This window comes from Streptopelia decaocto (genome assembly GCF_964273445.1).
Source record: "Streptopelia decaocto genome assembly, chromosome: 1".
Lineage (NCBI taxonomy): Eukaryota > Metazoa > Chordata > Aves > Columbiformes > Columbidae > Streptopelia > Streptopelia decaocto.
In genome coordinates this window covers 182699663-182712873 of record NC_138663.1, presented here as the reverse complement: position 1 = coordinate 182712873, position 13211 = coordinate 182699663, and the positions used below count along the sequence as shown (strand labels likewise).

The window sequence follows — 13211 nt, the reverse complement described above, 5'->3', positions numbered from 1 at the left end:
GGAACTCGCTCCCCTTATCTCGGGAACTGCTTTTAAGCAGGGCTTTTGCCCTTTAGTCTCTGCCTGAGCTACACTGCAGCTACGCCTGTACCTGGCCATATAACTCACCAGTCTGGACCCTGGTGTGACCCGGGACCCGCCTCATCACTATGGTCTTGTCTGGTGACTGTGCTTTTGGCTGACCTCAGCTACCATCACCCAATCAAGCTCTTCTTGCTTGGGTACTGTGGCAACAGGCCCTTGACCATGAAGCCCTTCCCCATGCACACCTTGCTGTCACTCTCAACCCCAGCTCACCTTCTTGTGTGGTGCTGCCCTACAGCAGGAAACAGCAGAAGATGAGGAACTGGTGTGTACTTACAAAGGGGTTTCTTGTGAGAATAGTGGAGGAAGAAAGTGGTGCTCTGCCCCAGGAGAAGCTTCCCCTAATTCTACTCCCATTCAAAGTGTGGACAAAAATGCTGAGATAGCAACTTGGCTCAGATTGAACACACAGGACCTATGAATAACCAGAGGTTTTACAGTTCCTCCTTCACTAACAACATCCCCCAGATTCTGGAAACGCTAGCAGACCAGCCAGCTGCTCCCTCAGTGCTTCTGTTCCTGGTCTGCAGATAACGAGGCATTTATAAATCCCGACCCTGGGCTGTCTACCGGTTCTTCCAAGGCCAGCCTCACACCAGCTCCTTCACCAGCACTTTGTGTTGCCCCCAGAAGCGACTTCTCCCAGCAGTAAGGGCAGCTTTCTGGGACTGATCCTGGCACAGACGTACTGAGGAGGGTCCTCATTTCCCTGAGCCCCTCACCAGCCCACACACCTCCTGGCAACCCAGTGGAGCTGTTTTTGCAAAGTGCCATTGACTGTGCTGCCTATGGGTAGCAGGATATGGTGCACCACTGCAGAGAGGTATTTAAGACTGCCAGGTCCATTGAGACACTGTTGAAGGACTGCGAAAAGACATCAGAGAGCCAAATGTGATGACATACATATCCCCACTGTAGCCAGGGCAGGGTTTCCTTGTGTGGACCATCCTAGCCTGTCGCTGGAGTTTTCTGCCAAAAGAGCAGCTGTTTTCACCCCACACTGAAGTCTGACACACGGCAAACTGCCTCCAGGGTGGGTGACTGGAGAACCCAGACCCTGGCGTGAAAGGGGCCAAGCAGTAACAGGACAGCCTGGTGACACATAACCTACTGCTTTGAAACTGGAAGACCACACTATAGCCTGAGAGTATTCAGGTGCCAAGTTCATAGTGATGTGGTTCACTGAGTATTCACTTCCTGCTGTAAATCTCAGGACTCTTGTGGGTCTGATCAGAAGCCTGTCTTATTCAGCATTGCATGTCCAAAAGTCACCAGTAAATGGATGTTTTAAGGAAAGTATAAGAACAGGAAAAAAAGTGATGCTTTCCCCAGCACTTTCCCAACTTCCAACCATTTTCAGATTAGGAGTTTCCTGACCTGGGTATGTGGATCTTTGTACACAGAAACTTTCCATGGGCTTCTCTTTGATGGACCTAGATCATGTCTCCTTGAGTGCGTGTTACCTCTTAGTATTCACAGTATTTGATGTCAGCCTTTGACAAAGCTGGAGTCTTTACCAGGATTTACTTCACGTTCATTACTAAGCCTTCGTTACCATGAGGTAAGAACATAATTCTTTTCCTATGAAGACCAATTTTTACTTCAGTGATAGGAGAGAACTGCAAATGTGCATTAATAACTCATCAAAATGATACATGTATCTTAAGGGAAAATGGGTGGCGAGGGCATTGTTTGTAGGGGACTTTGCCTCAGTTTACTTCATGCATTACTCATCCCTTTTTGTCAGAGAGCAACATCCGATGAGATGCTGGTTGCTGGAGAGCTATCTGTACAGTGGGAACAGCTGGAGATGATCGGAGCAGGGACCCCGGCTGTGCATGTGTCTGAGCCTGTGTCAGTTATGCTGCTTCTAACAGACACAAGAAAGCAAGGTGTGAAAGTTAATGTCTGCTGGAAGTTAGAGAGCACACAAACAGTGGAAAATTTTGTAGGAAAAAGCTTTCTCTTGGTCTGCCATGCCAATGTTAATACATAGTTAAAGCTGCCATGCAACCCAAGCCAGAGATGCCTAGGCATCCCATTTTGAGATGGGCAAGGAAGACACGAGACCCACAAGTGGTTTAGGTTAACTTAATGGCTTAAGTGACAATCTTTGTACCTTTCTATAATGACAAGTTGCATGATTTTACAGCGTGTTCTTGACAGATGGTTTGTAGCCAAGTCAGCAGCAGTGGTTTAAGATGATACCACCTCACCACCTGCCCCATTCCTCTGCTGGGGAGGCATCCACACCTCCTCCACCCCACAGGTCTTGGCTTCAGCTGCTTGTGGCTGTGAACAGAGAGGCTGAGGAGCTGACACATTTTATTTGCCTCTCCTGCCTCGCCTTCTAACATCTGCTAGCAGGGTGGGACTGACAGCAGGTAGCATCTTGAAGCACTGCATGTAAATCTCCGCAATCCTTCTTGGAGAGACTGCCAGCAAGAACATGGCTCAGGTTCTTTATATTACTTTTACATACTGGTTTTCTTGCAGCTGTATTGACTGGTGGATATAGACAAAATCACTGACTGCAGAAGAATAAATGACTGCCTACCACAGGGTGAGTGGCCTCTGACTCTGGAGCTGCAGGTGGTTCCTGAGCTGACCACCTGTACTTCCTAAAATACGGCAATATCACCTGCTGGGTTCATTTTGTCCTGCTGAAGCCAACAGGTCATCCCAAAACCAAGCACGGCTCAATGCTGTTCAGAAATGGTGCACCCGAAGAGTTGTTATTGCCCCACATCTTGAAGTATGAAAGATCTCTCCCCCACATAGCTCTTCAAGCTATGAAGTTTATGTTGTTGTGGCACTGAAGGCACCCACAGACCTTGCTGGCTCTAACCAGACTCTTTTCCTCCCATTCTCTCTTCCCATCACCCAGGAGCCCTATTTCAGCCCAGCCAGTACATGAGCCTGCACATCTGGGCCAGGGGTGCGGTGGAGCTGGAGACCAGCACTGCTGCAGCCCCGATGGGGCAGGGGGCTGAAATGGAGAGCGGAGAGGCTGTGTGCGGTCAGTAAATTCCACTAGTGGGCTCACAGCCCCAACATATATTTTGCAAGTCTTGACGTGATGTGAAGCTCATATAGTGAGGAAGAACGACCACAGTGAAACACATTGTTCATTCCGTTTTCAAAGCAGTGAAGTACTCATTCCTTATATTTCAGTATCGTCTGTTAATTAAAGTGCCAAAAAGTAGTATTTGCTTAACTACACTGAAATGTTTTCTCTCTGAGTACATGCAAGTTTAATTATCCAGTCAAGAGCTCCACTAAGAAACTTCCATGTTGCTCTATCTAAGAGGTATTCAATTCCTGAGTGTCTACTAAGACTACAGAAATGCACTATAGAAACTCTGAAAGGCTTTTATATGGATAGGAAGAAATGGGAAAGAAAAGACATCATCACGATGTTATCTATAAATACTATCTAGCAGAATGGGTATAGATTTATGGATCGGTAATTTGAGTTGTCCCCGTATGGAGGCAATCCATTTTTTATTTGCAAGTTTTCCTTTTACCACACAGATTACAAGCTGAACAAACCTCTTTTGTTTGTGGTAATGGTGAGCAACTCCTCCAGAGGACAACTGCAGCACCCCTGCCTGCAGGGATCACATCAGCATTGCTCTGATGTCCTGGCAGGCCAGAGTAAGCCACAGCTGGCAGCTACAGCCACCTTCCCTGGCAGGTAAAGCGAAGTTCTCAGCTACTGAATCTGCTTTAGCAGCTCCCTTGAAGACAGCTGGATCCAATCCTCCTTCAAAAAAGCAAGTGCCAGAGCCTAGAAGCCACCTCTGACATTAATGATCTTGACAAACGCTGGTCACATCAGTCTGCCATTTGGGCTTTGCCTGCTCCTGGCTCCTTCTTCTCTTCCACTGCTAGTAATAATGGTGCAGCACACCCAGACAAAGCCGTTGAGACGAAAGTGCATTGGGAGCCGAAAATACTTGGATACAACAGGGATGGAAATGCTACATTGATCCCTCAGATAACAACATTTGGCAAACAGCTGAATGACAGTGAAGAAGAACATTAGTCTTCCAGATTTTTATTCATCTCCATCAGGCTGCAAGCCTTGTTTTGCCAGAACTGTGAGTTACAAGTTACAGTCATTTGAACAACATAAAGAGGGGCTGGGGGAAGGCAATTAAAAAGCTGAGCTATCAATTAAAGGGAGTGACTCTGAAAGAGGTGTATGGAAAGCTTATATATAGCTATAAGGGCCTGTTGCAGAACCTGATGCAGTATAAGGTGTGTTAGATATTAACATTACGTGTTTTCATTATTTTGGGGCTTTGGTTTTCTTGGATACTTGTCCTCCAAAGAAATAATATTCTGCTTTATGGAACTGCTTACCACTGCCTACAGTTGCTTCACCCCCACACATCCTCTTTTCTAGCCTGCAAATACCAGGTGCGACTTTGTGGTGCTGTGTTTGACCGAACTTGCTGTGCCCATCTGACTCTCCATCTCGACCTGCCCTAATGACCCGGGCGGGGGGATTGCTGTAGTTTTGACAATTTGGGTGCAACTGGTTGGTCTGGCAGAGACCATTTGCGCTCCACATTGCAGCAGGTACACCATCCCGGGGACGCACAGGGCTGCCACACGCACGTGTGGCACCAAGGGCACGTTCGCAAAGTGCAGGATTTTCTTCCCAGGTAGGGCTCCCTTGTGTGGCATGGGAGCTGAAGGAGACTTGGGGCTTCCCAAAACATCTGGATTTGCTGGGTGCTTGTCGTGCAGCATATGCCATACAGGGATGTCAGCGGCCCCCCGTGCACCCTTGGCTGGCAGAGCCACCCGAGGCCGGCTCTGCGGGTGAGCCACGCCAGCGAGGTCACCGCACAGCGCACTGGGGGGACAAACCAGCAGCTAACAAGGGCGCGGGGGCTCGGGGAGCTTCCTGGAGGCCGGGGTGCCCTGTACCCACCGCAGCCCCATCAGGGTTGCTCCGGACGGGGCATGGTAAGGCCCTGGCGCCCCTCAGAAGCATGAGGCCGCACCGCTGCCAGGGCCTCCCCGCCGCCCCGGCCGTTTCCCGGAGCCCAACAGGACTCAGCATTGAGCGGGAACTCCGCGGCCGGAGCCGTGAGCCCGGCGGCGTCCCCGCCCGCCCGGCAGGGCGCGCTCCCGCCCGCTCCACGTGCGAGGCTACTCCCCCCCAGGCCTACACCCCCCAGAATGCAGTGCGGCACCGGCGCCCCCGCCCCGCAGGGCTCCCTGCGCCGGTCACGCGGGGCGAGGCGGCGGCGCCGCGATTGGCGGGGCCCGCCCGCCGCGTCACGTGGGCTCGCGGCTGCTCTCCTCGTCACTCAGCAACGGCGCGCGCGCTCGGCCCCCCCTCTTCGCTCTTCTCCCCCCTCCCTCCCCGCCTCGCGCTCGTCACGGAGCGTCCCGCGTCCCCCCGCCCCCCTCTCCTCCCCCCGCGCCCGCCCCTCGCGCGAGCCGCCGGGAGCCGCCGCCGGAGCCGCCTCACAGGAGCCGCGAGCCGCCGCCGCCGGGAGCCGCCGCCGCCATGGCCGAGAACGCCGCCGCCGCCGCTGCGGGCCTGGAGAACCACCGCATCAAGAGCTTCAAGAACAAGGGCCGCGACGTGGAGGTAGGTGCGGGGCCCCCGGCCGGGCCCGGCCTCCGCCTCCGGCGGGCGAGAGGAGGGGCCGGGGCCTGGCCGCGCTCGTGTCGCCGCCGGCGGGCGGCGGGAAGGAGGCGGAGAGCCGTCGCCCGGGGCGGCGGGCGGGCGGTGGCGGGGAAAACGCCCTCGGGGGATTTTTCTCCTCCGTCATGCGGGTGCGGCCGGCGGGGGGCGAAGGAGGCGGCGGCGGCGGGGGGAAGGGTTGGCGCGGCCGGGCCAAGCGCAACCCCGGCGGGCGGCGGGCGGGCCTCGCCGCGCCCCCTTCACCGCCTCCCCGGCTTGCCGGGCTTCGGGAGAGCCCGCTGGGCCCCCGCGCCGACGACGGTGCTCGGGCAGGGCCGGTAGGCGGGGGGATGCATCCCGCCCCCCCCGCGTCCCCTCCACCCGCAGCGCTCCTCGCTCCCGGCCCAGCTGCCTCCCGTCCTGCCTCCTCCCCGGGCCCCCTCCCCCGTGCGCGGCGGGATCGGGGCTCGGGTGGGGTGGACAATGGTGTCGGCTGCCTTTTGTGCCAGCCCCTCGGGGCGGTAGTAACCCTTCCGCCGGGGCGAGGGGCTGCCCTGCCCGTCCTCCCGTGCCCCGCTGTGCCGCTGCCGCACACGGAGGCCTGTGCTGGTGGTAGGGGCCGCTCCCACACTCTGATCCGCCTTTTTACCGGGTACCGTGCTGGCCCATTTTGCTTCCTGTATTGCCTTAAATCAACCTTTTTTTTTTTTTCTTTTTTTTTTTTTTTTTCTTAATGCTTGTAGGCACAAAAGTAATCGTCTGCTGGGCGTCTCCAGCTAAATCGGGAAGGAGTGTGGTGCTTATTAAGGCTAATGGGGTATTAGTTTACTCTCCCGAATTTGAGAGACCCTGGGTGATTGGAAGCTTATTCTCTGGAGGTATTCTGAAGGTCTTCTGAATCTGTGCGACATTACCGGTGACATCTTCAGTTCTAGTCACAACTGAAAAGGGAGGCAATCCCAGATCTTGTGTTTAAGTTTCTGTAATAGGAAAGGAACGGGGAGGGAGTTGTTCTGGAATCAGACTAGTATTGAAATCCGATTAGGATTCGCTAGGGTGAAAACCTAGATAATGTGTCAGGTTACTTTGACTTCACCTGAGGGTGTTATCAATGCCTCTGTTGATTTTATCACTTAATTCTGTGGTCAGCAGGGCTTGATTTTTGGTCCTTTGAAAGCACATTTTATATCTTAGCAGAATCCACACCTCTGCTGCTATTGTTTGGGTGGAGACAATTTTATGCAGGTCAGGCTTAGCAGCAGCAGTGTCTTTAAGATGACATTCACGGTGTAAACTTATCTTTATCTTATTTTTTGTTTAACTTGGTGACAGTGAATCTTTTTCACAGAAAATATTGTGTGTAAAGGGTATGGTAACTTCAACACTTCTGGCTAACCTTAGGAAATGTTAGAAAGTAACTAAAAATTGCCCATCCTTCTGTTTAGCATTCGCTTTTCAGGGGAAGGAGGAGGCGTGAGGGGTTTCTTTTTCCCCTTCTCATCCAGTGAGGCTCTTCGTACTACTCCTCATTCATTTTGTCCTTGTCTCATCTCCCTGCCTTGATTACTGACGTTGCTGCTGCTTTCTCAGTCACTGGCCTGAATCCATCAAACCTCTAAACAGGGAAAGGTTAGGTATGTTTGTGCCTAGTGTGAACTGATCTACCATCCATACTTGCTTATATTATAGCATGCCCGAGATTAGGGGAATTAAATATCTGCCTCTATGGCGGGAAGAAGGGAATTGACTGCCTGAGCTTTACTGAAATTAGTTATACCAGACCAGCTAAGGTAGTTTAGCTCTGGAAGGGGATTAATTATTTTGGAATTGGGTATTTGCTGTTAGGGAGAAGTATATCCTCTAGGGTTATCTTCCAGTGTGCTGACTGGCTTCTTTTTGTGGCTGAGCCTGAGATTGTTTAGTAGATAGCTCCAACAATGTTAATGTGGTTAAAGGTTTCATCCATGCTTTTGAAAAGGGTTAAAATCTAAGAAGCATCTTTCTTTTAGGGGCAACAAACAGATGAAACACAGAAGTATGTACAAGTTGTATACACATGGCGATAGGCTAAAATGAAATTTAGATTCATTTAAAGGACTGTACAAGATTAGAAATGTGTCAGCGTCTTTCAAAATAGCCTAATTTGTGTTAAATGTCTGAAATTTTCTACCAGACCTCCTTTTTGCCTCTTTTCTGATCTGGTACTTATTTAAATAAGTTTGTGTTAGAAGTACCCTTCCAGGTAAACTTAACTCTCTAGAAGCAAAACAATGTAAGTTCAGTTTATAGTGGAGAATGAAGGAGCACAGCAGTGTTGTATAATTGCCATTACTTACTGTGCTTCTGTTGAAATACTGGTACACAGGCTGACCTGCTGATTGGACAAATTGTCTGTATTTAGTGTAAGTTACCGGTTCTCCACAAAATGTTTATTTTCTAAATCAAATATTCTGCATAATTCCCAATGGTCAGCAATTAAATACAATTGTTTTGGTCCCTGTGCTACAGTAAGGAGTTTTTAATAGAGATTCTTCTTCCAGTTTTCTGTATTTAACTTTGGAAACCAGGAGGCATCAGTGCTATCATTGACATTGATCTACACATTTTGTCAAATTCCACCAAAGATAAAATAAATGGTTAGGATGATGGAGTAATAAATCATGGTCTAAGGTATTCCAAGCTGTATGCTCTCAAGTTCAGTTTGAGAACAGTGGCATTTGAGTCACCTTCTGCCTGGAGACAGTCACTACCTTTAAACTCATCAGGTTGGAATACATTCTTTAGTAATCTTCCTTTGGCTTCTTATAAATACTGATGAGTTATTACTGATCCCCTCTGGGTACAGACTCTTCTGGCAGACCAAAATACTTACTTCTTTAATTTGTAGTTAACTCAGATTTTATTACTAGGTTTCTTATACCATGTAATTGTCTTTGCTTTTTGTTAATGCAGTTTTAAGGGAAAGAAAAGATAACTGTTTTTGTTTTATGTTGAGACAGATCTCAGTACCCCATGCAACTTCTCACTATGCTCCTTTTCTGATAGCAAAGAAAAGGATCTGTTGAGCAGAAGTCAAAGCTTCTGAATCCTTGACCTGCACATTTCATAGTTTCAGGTCTGGGTGGAAGTTTCTTACCTTTTTGTTGGCTTCCTCTGTTAGGGAGATAGGTTGTGTATATAGAACTGGAATTCTGATCTTGAGGTTGTTAATAATTCCAAAAGTATTTAGCCCCCAAAAGGGATAATAGGAAAATCAAATGCCAGAAATGAAGCATTACTCAGGTAATATGAGTTTGTTTTTATTAGTGAGACTCTTCTATTTTTATAGGTACTGACATGTGATTAGCAGCAGACAGAGCTAACCTGAACCTGCAGAGCTGAATGAAAAGGAGCCAAGACACTAGTGGCTTCATCCGGACAAACAACTGCCAGAACAGTTTCTCTGCACAACCTTCTCAATTTTATATTCTCCAGAGATGTGAAAGGGCTTTTTAAATTGTCTCATATATGAAGAGAAGGTGTTCCTGTGTTGATCATAGGCATGTCGTCTTAAGTCTCAGTGGGTTTCTTCTAAGTGTATGGCACTGATTATTCCAATACAATTGAGTCTTTATAGGACAAGACTGAAAAGTTGCAGTCACTTAATTTGTGATAACCCTTGTAACTGCTGTATTTTTTTGTTTATGTTGACATCTAAGCTAGACTAGCTTTTAAAAAAGAAAGCCTAGTTTGAGCCTTCTGATTTTTCTGTTTACAGTTCTTCAGCTTCATTCTTTGCCTAGTGACATCCTTCTTAGACTTTTTTACTCCTCTAACTTACTGGACTAGAAGTGTTACATATTCTTTATTACAATAGCAGGCACCCATATGTTGGCTCATTGTTCTGATGTTTAAGGTGACAAATCAAACAATCCAGCCCATTTCTTTTTGTCGGGATTAGTCAGCATCCCTGACTAAAACTGAGGAAAAATTCTTGATGAATGGAGATGTTATAATTTGTAGGGCTGTCTGCATGACTTACTGTTATTTTTGCCTGTAATGCAGTGAGGCTATGTGGTCATATAATTAGCAAAATGCACACTGGTTCAATAATAAAGCTCCATGTGCACTCATTTAAAAAACAAAACAACAACAAAAAGCTACACACCCCCCCTCCTCCAACAAACATCACACACACAAAAAAACCCAAACACCACCACCACCAAAAGAAAACCCACAACCAAATATCAAACAAAGCCAAAACCCAAACCAACCAAACAAAAGGACAAAAGACCCAAACCAACAAGAACTAGTGAGGATTTAGTGCATTGTAGCCTAAATATCTTTCTGTAAAAGCACTTGAATGATGGGGATTAAAATTTCATTTTTGTATATTTGTCACACCCCTAATCATAAGTCAAGAACACAAGTCCTTGAACTTATGTTGTTTAGGCCATAGGATTAACCTCCTGAAATTTTTTTAAGACTATTTACCAAAAGGAGATGTAGCTATTCTGTCATCTTTCATCTACTCCCACTGTGTTTGATTTTAAGCTTCAGAGGTCCTGGCCACTCATGTCTTTTCCCCAGTTAGAGTTTTTTGGGGGCAACTGGATCACCTTTTGCTCTGTATCACCTTTGGGTCCAGGGACTTTGAAGGATTCATTTTCATTCTGTATCTTTATTCTGACCCCAGATGAGGCAGAAGAAGAAACTGCGCATAGCCCAGATCTCAATCATCAGCTCTGACAGCTTCAGTGTATTTACCATTGCTGCTTTGCTAACAGTGTGGATCTAGTTCTTGAGGATGCTTGAATTTATTCACGTTTTTCTGTCATGCTGCCATGATTTTTTTTGCTAGCAGAAGAGTGTCATTCTGGGGAGGCCAAATCTGTAGTTTATGGGCATCTGAGAAAGGTATAGTTTGTCTTAAAGCCATGTTCTGGTCAAAGGCTTATTGTAGTGGAGGTACCATAGCTGGGCAATGTTAAGAATGAGCAGATGTGATGCTACCGGCTCATTGCCTGATACTGACTGGTGTTTTTGCTGTACTCCCCTCAAACACTACATGAAGCAAATAAGGCTTGTAGCAGTCCCAGAAAGCCTTTTACTCCCAGATACTCTACAACAACTCAGTTTCTTTCAGGAGCAAATTTTTACAAATTGATCAGCTTTCTGCCTTTCACTTTGTTGGTACAGGAACTGATACTGGCAAAAGGAAGAGATGGGAGGGAATAGGGCTGGGACAGCTGATTTAGGTTGGTTTGAGATACTGTAGACCTGCTGTCTTAATAACCTCATGGACTCAGTGAATCTCAATAGTTTAAGTGAAAACACAGCTGTCAGGTAGCTTCCTGTTGAGAATTGGATTTAATATAAGATCCAGTACTTTCACACAGAGTTTCTAAGCTCTGACTCCTGCAGCTTCTTATTGCACTCTCAGGCCAATATACTTTTGGGAGAATACAGGTGTGTGTTTGTACCTTGGAAAAAATAACATGGGTGAGAAGTAAGAGGTAGATGTGTGAAGCCTCCTCGGTTGCTATTGCTACAGGATTCTCCAAACTTTAGTTAATCTGCAAGTAGGTAGTACAATGCCGTTAAATGTTTTGCGCTCTTGGCAGAAAGCAAACAAAATTTAGCTCCACTTAAATATGCTGTCTTGTATTTTCCTGGTGAGGTCAAAAATCAATTGAATGTGTTGCATTTTAAAATGTTTAAAGACACAGATACCTTAGGAAGCCATAGTTTATTTCAGAAAACAATTTGGAGATGGCATCTCATGATGAACATAATCTTCATAAGCTGATTGGGATCGCTGCTTGCTGTATTGAGGCCCAATTATTGCTATTTGTTGTTGTGATATACCAAGCCCTAGCTAATCTTCCTGTAATTACAGAATCTGTTTTTCTTCATTCTTGTGTATTTGTAACGCCATAGCAGTTGCACTGATATCTCTAAAGCTGCTTCTATTAAGGGATTGATTTCTAACTTGTAAACTGTCAAAGTCTGGTCAAAGTTGGTAGCAGCATAACTGGCATACTAGTTTTGACAGCTCTTTAGCTATTTTCACATAAATCCTTTTAGGTTTTCATAATATTTCGCAATTCCAGCACAAATCCAAGCAGCACATTTTGTCCTCTAAAACTGTGTTATCTGACAAGGCAGCGATTAGGAGGATGTACTAGCTACAAGTGAGTGATCAAATCTGTATTTATTGTGGGGTTGGAAGTGAAATTAGGCATCTAATTTATAAGGTTAGGCCAGAAGGAGCAACAAACTGATTGAAGCTGATGGGGCATGTCATCAAGTAGTTAAGACAAATTTCCAAATGAACTGACATGAAATGAAAAAGAAATCTAAACCTCTGTGTTTTCCAGGAATAGGATCTATCAGTTCCTTCCAAAATACCCAGCATTGTGGAACTCTGATACTGAATTTGTATTCCCGATTAATTCTCTAACAGCAGAATCTGTGGGCTTCGCTTTCCATTTCACAAAATTTGACATGGGTAGTCAAAAGAGCTAGTTTCTTCCAAGAAGTTAGTCCTGCGTCAGAGCTGGCAGTGCCTTGGAGTTAAGTAGTTACAAAGCTTTTAATATTTCCTTAATTTTCTGCTCCCTTAGCTTCCTCAGCCAGCCCTTCATGTCTGGGGAAGACCAGCGCTGGCTCATAGAGGTCAGTGTGAAGGGGAGGAGGTACACCTTGTCTTGTGCTATTTAACTGTTGGATTATTATCTCTTCGCAGTCAGGTTGACACCATTAAATCTATGGGGGAAGCTCCACATTGTTTCTTCTGGGTCAGCTGACACTCATCTCCTTTCTCAGGTCAAACAAATGTTACAGTGAGTTTTAAGCTTTATTTTGTGTGTATGTTTAATAAATACAGCAAGTACAAAATAGGAACGTATACTGTAAAAATAGCAGCAGAACAGGAGACAAAATTAATATCTTCCCCATTCAAAGACCTATTACTGAATTACTCTGTTCCCTATATTCTGTCATGTCTGACCAGCTGAGGATCTCTTCTTTTGTGTTTTTAACTTTGGTTATTTTCAGATTCAGTAAGATGGACTTTGGAGGTAGTGATGGAATAGGTGATTTGCAAAATCAACTTGGAGAAATGGCTTCCTCATTTGTTAGCCCTGATAGAGATGTTCAGGGTGTTTCAAAAAGGGGGACCCAATTTCAAAATGGTGTAAGTAAAAAATCAGGTCTGTCTTTTTGAAACACCCTGTATTTTAGTGAGTGCTTGAGCATCATTGCAAACCTGCTGGTGTGGAACGTAGTTAAAGCATGTTTGCAGGAGGAGAAGGTGGTCAGACAGGGTGCCCGGGCGAGTTCTGGCCAGGTTTTCAGAGATGCAGTAAGGGATTCCTGGCCAGGTGCAGTGTGAGATTTCAGGTTTGCAGTTCTCAGGATGCCCTGGCCCTTGTGTTTTCCTAGTCAACTACAGTGCAAGTCAGAAAGTTGATGGAATTATGCAGAGAGACATTGT

The 13211-nt window shown here is 46.7% G+C and overlaps 1 protein-coding gene across 2 annotated transcripts in view; it reads left to right on the top strand.

Moving 5' to 3' along the window:
- Positions 1-13211, top strand: part of KPNA3 (karyopherin subunit alpha 3) — a 65819-nt gene that overhangs the window by 6389 nt on the left and 46219 nt on the right. The window contains exon 2 of one of the 2 annotated variants that reach the window (XM_082062502.1): positions 5590-5698. In XM_082062502.1, the coding sequence (XP_081918628.1) occupies positions 5615-5698 (84 nt within the window). In that variant the 5' untranslated portion in view covers positions 5590-5614. Of the gene's footprint in view, positions 1-5502; positions 5699-13211 lie in introns of those variants that run through there. The other variant, XM_082062501.1, reaches the window with a different exon arrangement.